The sequence below is a fragment of the Lithobates pipiens genome, unplaced genomic scaffold (assembly GCF_037356315.1).
Source record: "Lithobates pipiens isolate NorthernLeopardFrog02 unplaced genomic scaffold, aLitPip1_a1.2 Scaffold_166, whole genome shotgun sequence".
NCBI classification, from domain to species: Eukaryota; Metazoa; Chordata; class Amphibia; order Anura; family Ranidae; genus Lithobates; species Lithobates pipiens.
This window is the reverse complement of record NW_027507752.1, coordinates 1,608,087-1,623,962: the sequence shown is the minus strand read 5'-3', so window position 1 is coordinate 1,623,962 and position 15,876 is coordinate 1,608,087. Positions and strand designations below refer to the sequence as shown.

The 15,876-nt window shown below is 44.0% G+C and overlaps 1 protein-coding gene across 5 annotated transcripts in view; it reads left to right on the top strand.

Annotated features, from left to right (window-relative positions):
* Nucleotides 1-15,876, top strand: part of RALGPS1 (Ral GEF with PH domain and SH3 binding motif 1) — a 659,487-nt gene that overhangs the window by 202,443 nt on the left and 441,168 nt on the right. For all 5 annotated transcript variants that reach the window (XM_077484871.1, XM_077484870.1, XM_077484869.1 and 2 more), the window contains exons 7-8: nt 6,460-6,549; nt 13,480-13,572. In XM_077484871.1, coding sequence (XP_077340997.1) covers nt 6,460-6,549; nt 13,480-13,572 — 183 coding nt within the window. The remainder of the gene's footprint in view (nt 1-6,459; nt 6,550-13,479; nt 13,573-15,876) is intronic.

The following is a 15,876-nucleotide window of genomic DNA, read 5'->3' as shown; positions in this document are numbered from 1 at the left end:
ACCCCGGGACAGGTAAGTGATTTTATTAAAAGTCAGCAGCTGCAATATTAGTAGCTGCTGGTTTTTAATATTTTTTTTTTAGGTGCAGAACCACTTTAAAATAAGTGGTTGTAAATACCAAAAAAGACCCAATTTTCTTTACCAAACAAAATTACACTTAGCAGTTTTAACTCATTGCCACTTTAATTTACCAAAAAAAAATAGCAGGTACGGAGATTTTCCCTCATTTCCTGTTCACAGACAGAAATTAAAAACCCAGCAGAGGTTCTAACCCTTCTTCACTCGATCCAGAAGTAGAAAAAAACTTTAGCTGGTGTCAAACTTTTAAGTGTTATGTCTGATATTTTGTTATGTCTGCGGCAACAAAGACCTCCAATTTTGTTGTGTGTCGGTGGCAGCTGAGATCTCCAAGATATTTTATGAAGAAGAACCAATTGGTTGGGTTGGACATTCTCAGGCAGTTGCTATTGTTTTTTTCCCTCAAGTCCAGCATTTGGGGGGGGGGGGGGGGGGGACTGCAGATTTTCTTCCCTCTCCTTTGGGCAAATAAAAATATTTCACCATGGTGCCAAAGAAATCCTGGAAATGACAACATGGAAAGTATCTGCCTCTTTGTTACAAGGGTCATAAAAAGATCGCGATTATATAATATAACGGAGCCCCAGAGTCGGCCTCTCCAGCCACGAAGATCTGCGTAAGCAGCAGAGGCGGCCCCCCCTCCAGTCCACGCTTGGCTGCCGATCGCCGATCTGAGCTCATTTTTTTTTCACAGTCTGGAAAAAATGAACTTCGCTGCTAATGGGAAACGAGGCGGCTGGTGTTTGTAAAGCACAGACAGAAAAAAAAAAAACAAGGCAAAATATTAATACATTTTTTACTGTATTTTGTTTTGTACCCAAAAATACGACTTTTCTTTCCCACAATATACCAGATTGCCTTGGTTACACTTCGTCTTGTTTTTCATTAATTATCCCGAACTCCAAGCCGTGTTGAAAGATGAGTGTTTGGTTTGGTAGTTAATTCCTTTTCCAGGGTTAAGAGGATTAAGTAGACCGCATGTCCCGCTTACCAGTCATTGCAATATTTTGTTTTCTGTGCTAATCAAAGCTATTCGTGTTATATGTTGTTCCTAAGCAGATACTTTTTTTTTTTTTTTCATTTTATAAACACATTTTACTTACTGAGTACCATTTATGTTTTCGGTGTATGCATTTTCATCACTGAAACATCATTTGTGTGAGAACGCAGCCTATACATACACTAGGAACCGGTGATATGACTGAAGTATATTCAGAAGTCACTCGATCACTAGAGACCCATGAAGTCAATGTTGCTGGTCTGGTGTTTCAATGTTGTCTCTCCATATCTGTGAGAACAGATCCTACGCTTTGTTAGGGGCTTTGTTCAAGTGGGTTTCAGCTTGTATATGCCCTTGTACACAGTCACACGGTTAGACATTCCGACGGAAAATGTCCGATCGGACTGTGTTGTCAGATAATCCGACCGTGTGTGGGCTCCATCGGACTGTATCCGACCGACAAAGTTTTAGAGCTGGGCTATAAAATTTTCCGACAACATGATCCGATGGGACTTTGTCCGATTGTGTGTAGAGAATTCCAAAGTGCCACGCATGCTCAGATCAAATTCCTACACCAAACCTATTGGCTACTAGCCTGAACGTAGTCCCGTCATAATGAAATAACGTCATCACCTTTACGAACGATCGGATTTTCCGACAACTTTGTCCGACCGTGTGTATGCAACACCAGTTTTGGACAAAATCCGTCAGACAAAATCCGACGGATTTCGTTGTCGGAATGTCCGACCCGTGTGTACAAGGGCTTAGAGTAGTGTGTACAGCATGCAAAATGATGTGAAGATCCTCAATATATACCGTATATACTCGAGTATAAGCCGAGATTTTCAGCCTCTTTTTTGAGGCTGAAAGTGCCCCCTCGGCTTATACTCGAGTCATCGCTGTCTGACTGCTCGATCAGCGTATCGAGCAGACAGACGGCGGACATTAAAATTCAAAAGCCGCGCCTCCTTCTCCGCCTCCGCCTGTGATAGGCGGAACACTGAATTTCCCAGCAGTCAGTGTTCCGCCTATCACGGACATCCGCTCATCCTCGTACTACGGACGAGGATGAGACGATGTCCGTGATAGGCGGAACACAGGCTGCTGGGAAATTGAGTGTTCCGCCTATCACAGGCGAAGGCGGAGGCGCGGCTTTTGAATTGTAGAATGGCCGCCGAGAAGAGCGGCGATCCTGGAGCGGCGATCCATCGGCACGACACAGGACGGAGGAGGCACGGGACGGAGGAGGCACGGGACGGAGGAGGCACGGGACGGAGGAGGCACGGGACGGAGGAGGCTCGGGACGGAGGAGGCTCGGGACGGAGGAGGCTCGGGACGGAGGAGGCTCGGGACGACGGCGGCTCAGGACGGAGGCTCGGGACACAGGTAGGCTGGACACACACACAAGGCTGCACGGACACACACACAGGGATGGATGGATGGACACACACACACACACACACACACACACACACACAGGGATGGATGGATACACACACACACACACACACACACACACACACACACACACAGGGATGGATGGATGGATACACACACACACACACACACACACACACACAGGGATGGATGGATGGATGGATACACACACAGGGATGGATGGACGGACACACACACAGGGATGGATGGATGGATGGACACACACACAGGGATGGATGGACGGACACACACACAGGGATGGACGGACACACAGGGATGGACAGCCATGTCTCACCCTCGGCTTATACACGAGTCAATAAGTTTTCCAGTTTTTTGGGGGTAAATTGGGGGCCTCGGCTTATATTCGGGTCGGCCTATACTCGAGTATATACGGTAGTCTCAGCACTGTACTTGATGAGGAACCTATATATTGAGGATCTTTACATCATTTTGCATTTTTGGCTTTTGGTTTCACTGTTGGAAACATATGTTTTGGACATTTTTATAATTTGGATACATTTTTTCTTTTGTATTATCATAGTGCAGAAGAGTTGGTGTCATTATAAGTGTGTACAGCATGCTTTTGAAAAGCTTATGGCAAGCTTAATTAAAATAACATTAAACCTTTGTTTTTTTTTTGTTTTGTTTTTTGTGTTTTTAAAAAATAAAATAAAAACAGAGCATACTTCTCTGCTTTTTTCAATGGTTTTGCACAGAGCAACCATGATCCTCGACGAGTGCCCCCACAGAAAGCCACAAAAAGCCGCTTTCCATAGGGGTACCTGTGCCGGCTTGCTCGCCAGCTGCCCTGTTTGCGTCTATTAATACAGACTGGCTTGGTTCTGACCTGCTCCCTCATCACAACATTTAATTGCCCGCAAGAGGGAGCCAATGACTCCAGCTGCTATCAATCTGCCCGGTGACGAGGGAGACAGCGGCGTGAGATCTCGTGCCCGACGCCGGATCGGATCAGGATAATGGAGGGCTGGGGAACATCCTGCAGCACAGAATGTTTTTTTACTTTAATGCATAGTACACATTCAGGTAAAAACCTTGTGGATTTAGAACCACCTTAAAGCTCTTTAGTGTAGACAAATACAGATTTCAATGGGAGTTCTGACTATTACTCTAAATGAGCTGATAGCAGGCTTCCACACTACTTTAAAGAGAACAGGTACCATGAATTGTTATTGGAAACCTGCTAGCTGTAAAGTGACAGTCAGCACACCCTTTAAGATCTGATAAACATCCCCACACTGGAATTTAAATTTTGTTTAAAGGCTAAGCTAATTTCAAAATAAAAATAAATGTACATGGTTTTGCAGATAAAAAACAAAACAAAAAACTTGCATTTGTTTTTTTACACTGCAGCCTGCAAAGCATTGTGGCCACGATCAGTGGATCGCTGGTGCAATGCCAGGCTCCTGCAAACACTTAGTACCTTTATATGACTAGACATTTATTAAAGAGCAGGAGGAATCAATGAACTACTCGGAAACTCACCAGCAACCTTGTAGTTTATTGAGAACTACAAACCATCTGCTGTGGTGGCCAGGGCCGTCTTTAAGGCAGGGCAAAAGGGGCAGCTGCCCTGGGTCCTGTCATTGGTGGGGGGCCCAAAACAGCTGCCTCACACTTGCCAACTATCCAGGTTTTAATTCCCTTGTCCCTTGAAATTTTATTCCTGTGCTGTGTCCCGATATCTCAGTGTGAAGTGCTGTTACTAATGTTGCCCTATTGTTGTGTGCAGATGACTCACCTGCAGACCCTGTGTTTACATGTAAATAACCGGCATTCATATGTGAATATGTGACAATACTAAGTAAATAGCTGCCACTGGCAGCATTGATATGTAAATAAAGGCAGCATTCCTATGTATATCATGCTCCCCTGCTGTGAGGAGGTGATGTGCTGTAACCTCTAGCAACTAATCAGTGAGCTGTAATGTGTGCTGTAACCTCTAGCAACCAGTCAGTAAGCAGTAATGATACACTGTAACTACTGGCAACCAATCGCAATCGCTGCCTGATCTGATAAAGAAAACTGATTTTAAGGATATCTGCTATTTTTTGTATGTCTCAGAGTAGGTGGAGAGGGAAATTGCATGGGGGGGGGGCAAGAAAAATGTTGCCCAGGGTCCAATCTATATTAACCCTTTCCCGCCGAGCGTACACAGATCTGCGTACTCGGCTTCCGGGGGTTATACCGGGATGATGCCCGCACCTGCAGGCATCATCCCGGTACCGTTTTTTGCAGCAGGCAATTGGCTATCCAGGCATAACAACCGATGCGGCTAAAAGCCGCTCGGCTGTTATGCCGGAGGAGCGGGAGGGGACGTCCCCCCCTCCCGCCGCCTCTCGCCGCTGTTACCGGTGCTCCCGCTCGATCGGGAGCACCGATCAGAGATCCGACACCTCCGGCTGCTGCGGAGGAACTGGAACGAAGCCGATTACGGCTTCGTTCCAGTCTCCTCATCGTAAACAGGGAAGCGACGTCATCACGTCACTTCCCGTTTACTCGGCTGCCAATGGCGCCGGTTTAAAAAAAATATCCGGTATTCAGAATCGCCGTTTTCGGCGATCTGAATACATTGAAGTGTAAAGGAGGGGTGGGGGGTCTTTTAGACACCCGATCCCTCCATAAAGAGGACCTGTCACCACCTATTACTGTCACAAGGGATGTTTACATTCCTTGTGACAGCAATAAAAGTGATCAATTTTTTTTTTTTTTTAAACAATTTAGTCATTTTAAAATAAATCAAATAAATAAAAAAATAAAAAATTTTTTTTTAAAGCGCACGCCGTCCCCGCGAGCTCGTGAAGCAAAGAAAACGCATACGGAAGTCGCGCCTGCATATGTAAACGCGATCGTCAGAGCGAGAGCAATAATTCTAGTACTAGACCTCCTCTGTAACGCTAACCTGGTAACCGTAATTTTTTTTTAAAGCGTCGCCTATTGAGATTTTTAGGTACCGTACTTTGTCATCAATCTACAAGTGCGTGCGATTATAAAGTGTGACATGTTTGGTATCTATTTACTCGGCGTAACATTATCTTTCACATTACGCAAAAAAATTGGGCTAATTTTACTGTTTTTTTTTTTTTATTCATGAAAGTGTCCCTTTTCCCAAAAAGTTGCGTTTAAAACACCACTGCGCAAATACCGTGTGACATAAAATATTGCAACAATCGCCGTTTTATTGTCTAGAGTCTCTGCTAAAAAAATATATATAATGTTTGGGGGTTCCAAGTAATTTTCTAGCAAAAAATATGGATTTTATCTTGTAAACACCAAATTCCAAAAATAGGCTTAGTCATGAAAGGGTTAAAGACGGCCCTGATGGTGGCAGATGGGACTAGTAGTTCATTTATTCTAAGAACACTGTAAATGAATGACGTGACTGTGTGGGCCAAACACCTTCTCCAAAGTAAGTTACATTTTACAAAATGTGAGTTTATCCTGTAAAAGAATTCAATAAACCTTTGCAAACGCTTGCTGTTACAACTGCTTTTATACAAGTCGAAACCTTTGTGAAGAAGCGATATATGAAAAGAACTTGCTGAACTCCTCACTACGTTAGTGCAATGCGCAAAGGAGCACACATGGGACGATGGCCTGAGATTGTGGGGGATACACGCCCCGCTGTATGTGACCCTTGCAGAGATTTCAATTCTACAATTTGGTATGAATACCGCACCAATGCCAACATACAGCTCACCTGGAATCCTTTGGTCTGATAGATTTCTTTATTGTACTTTGGGGAAGTTATGTACATATGTTTCTTTTTCTTTTTGCTATTATTCTTTTATGTGGGACATGCGTTGTATCAACATTTCTGTAGCAGTTTTTTTTCTTTTGTATCCCTTGTGCTAATCTATGAATATAACTAATAAAAATGATTGGAAATAAAAAGAATTACAATGTCTTTATGTCCTTCCTTTCAGGTCAGTTTTTGGGTTGTGCGGGAAATTCTAACAACACAGACTCTGAAGATAAGAGCCGAGATACTGAGCCATTTCATCAAGATAGCCAAGGTGAGATTGCGAGCAGTGCGCACCGGTGCTTTCAGGGGAGAAGCTGTGAGCTTCTCTGTTTGTAAGTTACTTTTTCTGACTATTGCACATTTTTTTCATATAGATGTATATTTTGAAAAAATAAAATCTGACTTTCAGAAGAGCAGATCAGTTGCAATCAGGACTGCCCTGCGGTAACATAAACTTGCTGAATCAAGATGGCTACTGCCTTTGCCTTACTTCTCATAATCCGCTGTTAGCCCTTGTACAAGCGGTCGGACATTCCGATGGAAAATGTCCGATCGGACCGTGTTGTCGGATAATCCGACCGTGTGTGGGCTCCATCGGACTGCTTCTGTCAGAATATCCGACGGACAAAGTTTTAGCCCTTGTACACACGGTCGGAGAATCCGTCGGAATGTGTCCTATTGGACCGTGTTGTCGGATAATCCGACTGTGTGTGGTCTGCATCGGACTGTTTCCGTCAGAATATCCGTCGGACCCAATTTTTCAACATGTTGGAAATATTTCCCGACCAACTAGGCCGGTCGGACATACTTCGATCATGTGTAGAGAATTTTGATTGGACCAAGTGCCACGCATGCTCAGATCAAATTCCTACATCAAAGCTATTGGCTACTAGCCTGAATGTAGTCCCATCGTAACGAAATTACGTCATCACGTTCTGAAAGATCGGATTTTTCACCAACTTTGTCCGACCCGTGTGTATGCAACAGTTTCAGACAAGATCCGACGGGCAAAATCCGACGGATTTGGTTGTGGAAATCTCTGACCGTGTGTACAGGGGCTTAGAGCTGGGCTATAAAACTTTCCGACAACATGATCCGATCGGACCGTGTTGTCGGATAATCCGACCGTGTGTGGGCTCCATCGGACTGTTTCCGTCGGAATATCCAACAGACAACGTTTTAGAGCTGGGCTATAAAACTTTCCGACAACATGATCCGATGGGACTTTGTCCGATTGTGTGTAGAGAATTCCGATCGGACAAAGTGCCACGCATGCTCAGATCAAATTCCTACACCAAAGCTATTGGCTACTAGCCTGAACGTAGTCCCGTCGTAACGAAATAACGTCATCACGTTCTGAACGATCGGATTTTCCCACAACTTTGTCCGACCGTGTGTATGCAACACAAGTTTCGGACAAAATCCGACGGATTTTGTTGTCGGAATGTCCGATCGTGTGTACAAGGGGCTTACTGGAAACATAATGTTGGAGTTCCTTCACAGTGGATACTTGCCAAAAATAAATAAACATGGCTGCTCATAAATCATCCTGTATAGTTTAATCGGAGTACTCGTTAATCCTGTGCTTCTATTTTACATGAAGAGCCAACGCTGATTATAGAATTTTACCCTGATCACTAACGGTTTCACAAGCCCACTGACACAGATTAATATACAGAAGCCATAAGGAGTCGATTGTTTCAACGTTATTATAAGTTTGGCTTGTGAGAAGATAAACATGAATAAAATTCTGTTTTATTTTCCATTTTTCATTTACTTTTTTGCAAAAGCTAAAACTGTTTACAAATGGAAGCAGAAAGTATAAGCATCTAGGCGTTTCTGCACTAGCAGTTTTATATTACTCTTGGGAAAACGAAATACTTTTATACAATTCTGTTTATTGGGGAGTTAACGTAGACAACTCTCTGCAGGAAGAAAAACATAGTTCGACCTACTGAAGTCGAGGACCATTTTATAGTGCTGGGTCTATTGTAAAGCATATACAATGCATTGATAATATTTGGGTAAGGTGTGATAACCACTTCCCGACCGGCGCAGAATGGCACGGGCAGGCAAATGGACGTACCTGTACGTCCCTTTAAATTTGCCGCCCTTCCATCGCGAGCGTGCCGCCGGTCGGGACCCCTGTGAGTCCAGTCGCGGGTCCCGCGGACTCGATCGCTGCGGGCATACCCGCGATCTTCTCACGGGACGGCTGAATTGGGAGATGCCGTTGTAAACAGCATCTCCCAGTTCTGCCTAGCAACAAGTGACGCTGATCTCTGCTCCATGTGATTGGAGCAGAGATCAGTGTTCACTAAAAGAAAGCCCAGCCCCCAACAGTTAGTAACAGTTAGTAACACGCCCCTAGGAACACTTAACCCCTACACTGCCACCCACTGGTTAACCCCTTCACTGCCAGTGTCATTTACACAGGAATCTCTACATTTGTATAGCAGTGATTGCTGTATAAATGACAATGGTCCCAAAAATGTGTCAAAAATGTCCCATGTGTCCGCCATAATGTCACGGTCACAATAAAAATCGCTGATCGCCACCATTACTAGTAAAAAAAAATTATTAATAAAAATGCCATAAACTATCCCCTATTTTGTAAACACTATAACTTTTGCGGAAACCAATCAATAAACGCTTATTGCAATTTTTTTAACAAAAATATGTAGAAGAATACGTATCGGCCTAAACTGAGGGAATTTTTTTTTTTTTTAAATATATTTTTGGGGGATATTTATTATAACAAAAAGTAAAAAATAATGCGTTTTTTTTTTTCAAAATTGTCGCTCTATTTTTGTTTATAGCGCAAAAAATAAAAACCGAAGGGGTGATCAAATACCACCAAAAGAAATCTCTATTTGTGGGAAAAAAAGGACGTCAATTTTGTTTGGGAGCCGCGTCGCACGACCGCGCAATTGCCAGTTAAAGCGACACAGTGCCGAATCGCAAAAAGTGGTCTGGTCTTTGACCAGCAAAATGGTCCGGGGCTGAAAGTGGTTAAGCCATACACAATTGGTATAAAAAAAAACTCAACTTCAGCCGAAAATGTTTATTTTATTTTGGATAATGTGGGAGCAACTTTGAGCCTCTATCAGGTTTTTATTGAAGTTTCTGTTCTTTTGAGGGAGTTTTGTCCTCACTTTCTCACTTTTTCTGATGAAAAGTCCATCTGGGGCACAAGTGGGAAGGGGTAGAACATATAACAAAGTTGGTGTCGGTGCCTCCTGTTCTGTGACATCCTTTCCCTCTATTCCTTGCACTGGAGTCACAAGGACAGGGAGTAAGAGAGTCAGAGATAGAAAATAAATCAGAGTTTGTAACACTTCCCAGTTCTATCCAAACTAAAAATCAATAAATTGGCTGGAGTTAGATGTGGTTTTGCAACTGTCAGACCCCCCCCCCCAGACCCTCCCGCCCCCCTTAAGCTGCAAAGTGCTGATGCCTTGCTTTTGGCCTGCAGCGCAAATTATTTTTCTTGACTCATTTTAGTGAATTGGGATGTGCTGCAACCATGTGCTATGCAAATGAGGCCATTATGGGGTAAAACAGGTAGTGAGGAGGTGTCACATCGCCGCTGCACTACCTGTCAAATGCTTTTCAGAGGCTCAGAGGCTTAGAAGCAAACTTAAAGTGGAAGTAAACTCCCCTATCGTTTTCAGCCAAGGAAGCTGCCATGTTTGCCTCGGTTTAATCTTCAACTGCTATGGTGCTGCACATGTGATTCGTTATGACACCAGCCATTGGACGGTTTGATAGTTTGGCTGAGAGCACAGCCAATGTGCAGTTAGCATTCCCGGCATGCCTTTTTTTTTTTTTAACTGTTTAATTCGATGGGTTTACTTCCACTTTAACTTAAAGCGGGACTTCGCGTTTTTTTTTTATTTTTTTTTAAAGCCAGCAGCTACAAATACTGCAGCTGCTGACTTTTAAAATAGTGACACTTACCCGCCCAGCGCGCCCGCGATGTCGGCACCCGAAGCCGATCTCTCGTTCGTCTCTCGGGTGCTGCCGCCGCCATCTTGGGTATGGGAATCAGGAAGTGGAGCCTTTCGGCTTCATTTCCCGGTTCCCTACTGCGCATACGTGAGTCGCGCTGCGCAATAAGGATGGACCCGCTGCCTCTGGGATCCGTGTGTTTCCCAGCAGGCAGCGGGGGACTTTCGGAAAGGGGCGTAATCTACGCCCCTTTCCGCAGAGAGCTATCCCGGAAGTGGGTGCAGATACCTGTACTGTACAGGTACCTGCACCCCCCTCCCCCCTGAAAGGTGCCAATTGTGGCGCCGGAGGGGGGGAGGATTCCAATGAGCGGAAGGTCCACTTTAGGGTGGACCTCCGCTTTAAACCTTCTATTTATCATTATATCAGCACCCATTTGAAGCATTGATATAACTCCGGTATAAGCATACTTCTTACACCAGCTTCTGACCCTGCATTGACATGTCACAGCTGAAAACTTTGAGATTTCTCAGACCAGACATCCTTTTTCCAATCTTCAGGAGTCCTGTTTTACTGACTGGTGCCTAATATAGCATCATATTCCTTATAGACAGGAAAGGCATTCTACTGCTGTCATCTGTCCTATTCAGAGCTTCCCATATGGGCCTTCAGAGATGACCCTTTGCCCAGCAATTCTGCAAAAATAAATTTTTTGGGGCAGCTGTGGACTTCTGGTATGCTCTTTCTCCAAGGTCCATATAACACACAGGGTCGCCGAGGAATGTCACTTACAGCTATGACATAGTTGCTAACATTGTAAACAAAATTTCCGGGACACGTTGTTTGGCAGTAGGCGGAGTTGTGTTATAATTAGGGGACAGGGCATGCGGTTATAGGTGTGGAATAGGAAAAGGTGAAAATGCGGCGCCCTCTGACATCCAGACTCACTGGCCCCCGACAGACACAGACTGGCCCCCGACATACACAGACTGGCCCCCGACATGCACAGACTGGCCCCCCACATACACAGACTGGCCCCCAAAAAAACACAGACCGGCCCCCGACATACACAGACTGGCAAAATTAACGGGTCAAACCAAATTTCCCGGGACAAAATTAAATCGGGACAAATGTCCTAATCCCGGGAATGTCCTGGGAAATTCGGGACAGGAGGCAACTATGCTATGATAGCAACGCCTTATTCATCCAGTCAGTGAGAAAGGAGACTGTGGAAATAGCTGAATATTATTATTATTCAGTTTTTATATTGCGCGTATGCAGCACTTCACCAAATAGAGAGACAATGAAGGGATCAATGAAGGCAGACCCTCCCATTCAAGAATCAAGGCTGAGAAAGGACATAACCAAACCGACATCTTCACAATGGAAAAGATCTATTCCATGGTACCTGCTCCTGATGAGCGGCTATAGTGCCGTGAAACGCGTAGAGCCTTGAATTATTGCCTTTTTTTTATTGCAATCATGGAATATCAAGTTTTTATATAATCTGAATTTTTGGTTAATTTACTTACTAGCTAAGGTCTTAAAACTACTCAATACATGTTTATTTATTTATTGAACTGTGATTTATACTGTACGAGGCATGTTGCCCCAAGTACTTTTTAGAGGCCTGTTGCCCAAAATACTTGCAAACAATGTATGATTTGTGAAATATAAATAAATTAAATTTTCTTAGTCACTTGACCAATCCATTTACTGCTGTGTGCTTCACTCAAAGTCCCATCTCTCTCCTCTCCTTATAAACTACTGACAGGGATGGAGGCTGGTGTCCCTTTGATGCTGGCCTCATTTAAAGTCCCAAAATGCACTTTTCCTATATTGAGAGATGAGAGAGACAATATAGTTACAATCAAGTTCAAGAAGGTAAGGAGGGTCCTGTTAATTACATCTAAAAGAAAGGGGCAAGCAATACAAAAGGTTGAAATTGTGAGGGATTGAGTTGGTAGAGAAAGTAAAATGTTTCGATTTCAGGTAGAGGCAGGATGGGCTTCCCTGAAGATACGTTTTTTTAGGGATTGCCTAAAAGCAGACCGAATAGAAAATGGCCAGAGAGATTGGGTTGGGAATTCCAGAGGATAGGAGAGGCTCTGGAGGCGAGAATGGGTGGAAGTGATGAGGAATCTAGAGAGCTTCTAGAAGTCATGAGAGGAACGCAGAGGTTTGTTTGGGTGCTCTTTTCACACAAGTTTGGTGATGTAGCACAGTCGTGGAGGGCTTTTTATGTTGTTGGTATTCTGATTTTTATTCATTGGAAAAACAAAAGCCAGTAGAGGGATTGGAAGAGAGGGTCCGTGAACACTGGATGTTGGGTAAAGTGAATGAGTCTGGCAGCAGCATTTGTGATAGAGTGAAGGGGGATATCCTGTGTGCCCTGGATAGGCCAATTAGAAGTTAGTTTTAGTAGTCAAGTTGGAGAGAAAACAAGGAGGGGAATTGGTATCTTGTGTTGTCATTGGTTGTATTGGCGTATTTTGGAAATGATGTGGAGGTGAAGGCTGCAAGATTTGTACAGTGATTCTATGTAGGGCTAAAAGGAGAGGTCAGAAACCAGTGGGGGGTGGCACTGATAGTTGGGCTGTTGATATTTATGAGAAAGGGAAGGGACAATAGGGTTAAGGAACAATTATGAGCTCCATTTTGGAAGGATTGAGTTTGAAAAAATGGTGTAACCTCCATACTGATATGTCAGTTAGTAAACTAGTGTTGTGCAAGGAAACTAGAGGAGTAGAGAGATTTGGATGTTGTCATCGTGAATATGGTATTGGAGGCTATCAATTGACCAAGGGCAGAGGTGTAGATGGAGAATAGAAGGGCACAGTGAACAGAGCCTTAGGGGTCCCCTACAGAACTAGGAAAGGGAGAGGAGGACATGGAGTTACTAAATTGATGATGCAACTACCACTTCAGCCACAAAGAATGGTTTGAGTCACAATTTGCTTAGGTCACACATCATCTGCTTTCTAATGACACAAAACAATCCTCTTATTTATACATATATGTGCCTTTATACATGGTAATATAAGCAGTGGTGTGTTTCTAACACTGGAGGCTGTAGATCTACAGCCTTTAATGCTCAAGGAAAAATACCTCTGCTCAGTTCACCCCTTTACATAGATTTTCTTGTTATATTGATCCTACATTTTGTGACAATGTTAATAAGGTAAAAAGAGAAGGCATTGTTTCTAATGATAATGGGAAACTTCTAGTCTGATATTTTCTCTCTTTGCAGAAACTTCTAGACCTAAACAACCTCCATTCTTTGATGTCGGTGGTGTCCGCATTGCAGAGTGCTCCCATCTTCCGGCTGTCCAAAACCTGGGCTGTGAGTTTTTTTTTATGTTGCTTTTCTCTCATAGCTATATTTTGGTTGTATGCAAAAGATTGGGCACAGCATAGTAAGATTTGATTTTCTAAAAGTTGCACAACTCATGAAACAAACTGTGTGTCCCTAGCAAAAACACGTTTTGGGGTTTTTAGTTGAAGTAGGGAAGAGTTAAAACTCCTGTCAGTATTTTGGGGTCATTTTCTGACCCAGAGACACCTCCTGTTCCTGTGGCAACTGTAGAATTTTGGGTTTCCCCTCACTTTCTGTGCTAGTGACAATGGTTACATTTCTCTAGTAGGAAAAGACAGACCCTCTGTCAGGTTTTAGTGCTAACATTTCCCCCCCCACCTCTATTCAAATCTAAAACATTAAACTTCTAATAATAATTCTAATAGCACATATGTGGCCATTCCAAATTGTCCAAGCGGAATGCATTGTGCAGGTGGAATAAAATAGAGGCAGCATTACATTAATAGGGGAGTAGAGATGGGCTCGAGCATGTTCGGGATCCTAGTCCCAACCCATCTACCGGAAGCTGCCCGGAAGCCGACACTGAACACCGCAAATCACAGGCGGTGAGACATTTCCATGTCTGTGCAGCTGCGGACCAGGAAATAGCTCACTGCCTGTGATTAGTGGTGTGCATTATCGGGTTCCTGGTGGGATCGAGCAGGTGAGTTGCCACTAGGATCCTGAACATGCCCTAGCCCATCCCTAATGGGGAGGGATGATCTGTGGATAGAGGTGTTGTGGCCTGAGAGGAATGTACTGTGAGCAGGGGTGAGAGATCCGCTGTGAGGTGGTTAAGTTACATGTTACCAATGCACAGCAACCAGGAGGCAGAGGAGGGTGGGAGGAAGGTAATGTGGCTGGGAGGTAAGTTGGCAATTGAGGGATATAAAGATGTGATATTACCGGTTGGAGGTGTGAGTGGTGTAGGTAGGAATGTGGCTGGCTAGGCCTGTTAATGCTCACACCTCTCTTAATAATTAAGTTAGTTGCTCTGTTCCCTACAGTGCTCACTTACATTAGCTGTAATGTGCCGTCACATCTCACACTCTTTTTTTTACAACTGTACAGCCCCATCTTCCTAGAAACATAGCTACATAGTTAATAAGGGTGAATAAAGACACCAGTCTATCCAAATCAACCTGAGTGAGTATGGGTGCATGTCTACAATTGTGCCTATTCCTGTACATTGTGTGCGACACAATTATTTATTAAGGGAACCATATAGCGCCGTCAATTTACATTGCACACTCACATGGGTCCCTACCCTCAAGGAGCCCATAATCCAAGTTCCCCAACTCACATATACCAGGGCCAATTTTTGGACAGAAGCCAATTAACCTGCCAGCATGTCTTTGTAGTGTGGGAGGAAACCAGAGTACCCGGAGGAAACCCACACAGGCACAGGGAGAACATGCAAATTCCAGGCAGGTAGTGTCGTGGTTGGGATTAGAACCAGCAACTCTTTTTTTACTGCTAGGCAAGAGTGCTAACCACTACACCGCTATCACTATCAACTTTTTATTTTCAAAGGTTTTATTGGCAACAATCAAGTTACAAGATTAACCATTTTCAATTTAACATATAGTGATAACAGTCAACAGAGTACATTTTAGCGAGATATTAGCACATAAGAATGTAGAAAGAGACATCAAGTGGTAGAAACACGTGAAAATAAAAGTATCACTTTGGAGAAAGGTGGTTTCAGTGCTAACTATAAGAATCTGGGCCAAGGCCCACAACCTATATACACTATCAACTTTTTCTACCAGCATACCATACCTCTTCATCTCCTCTGCTGTCTTGAAAAAAGTCCACAAATTCAGGGATAGCCTTGAAGGGGCGGAGTAAAAGCTGCCTCCAATATATGCAAAGAGAAAAGAGAAACACAGGCGCCTCTGAGTGCAGAATGTATGATGATTTAATAACACTTAAAATATGAAACTCACATGAGGTACTTAAAAACAGGAAAAGGGGAATCCAAGGGACGTCAGCGGGTGTAGAGGCTTCACAAGCCCGCGCTGTAGTAATCTGCCACTTGCAGAGGCTGTTCTGGCCGGCTGGATAGTGGTTAGGAGGAAGAGCTCAAAGCGAGTGCTGGAATGCAGCATCGACCCAGATGAGGTCACAAAGCTGCAACACGTTTAGGAGCATGTGCATTAGGTAGAACAGGGGGACTGCATGCCCCTTTCTCGGCCAAACTGAGCAATCGGGGGAGAAGGGCCTTAGTCATGGAGGTGACCAAGAACCCGATGGTCACTCTGAAAGAGCCCCAGAGTTTCTCTGTGGAGA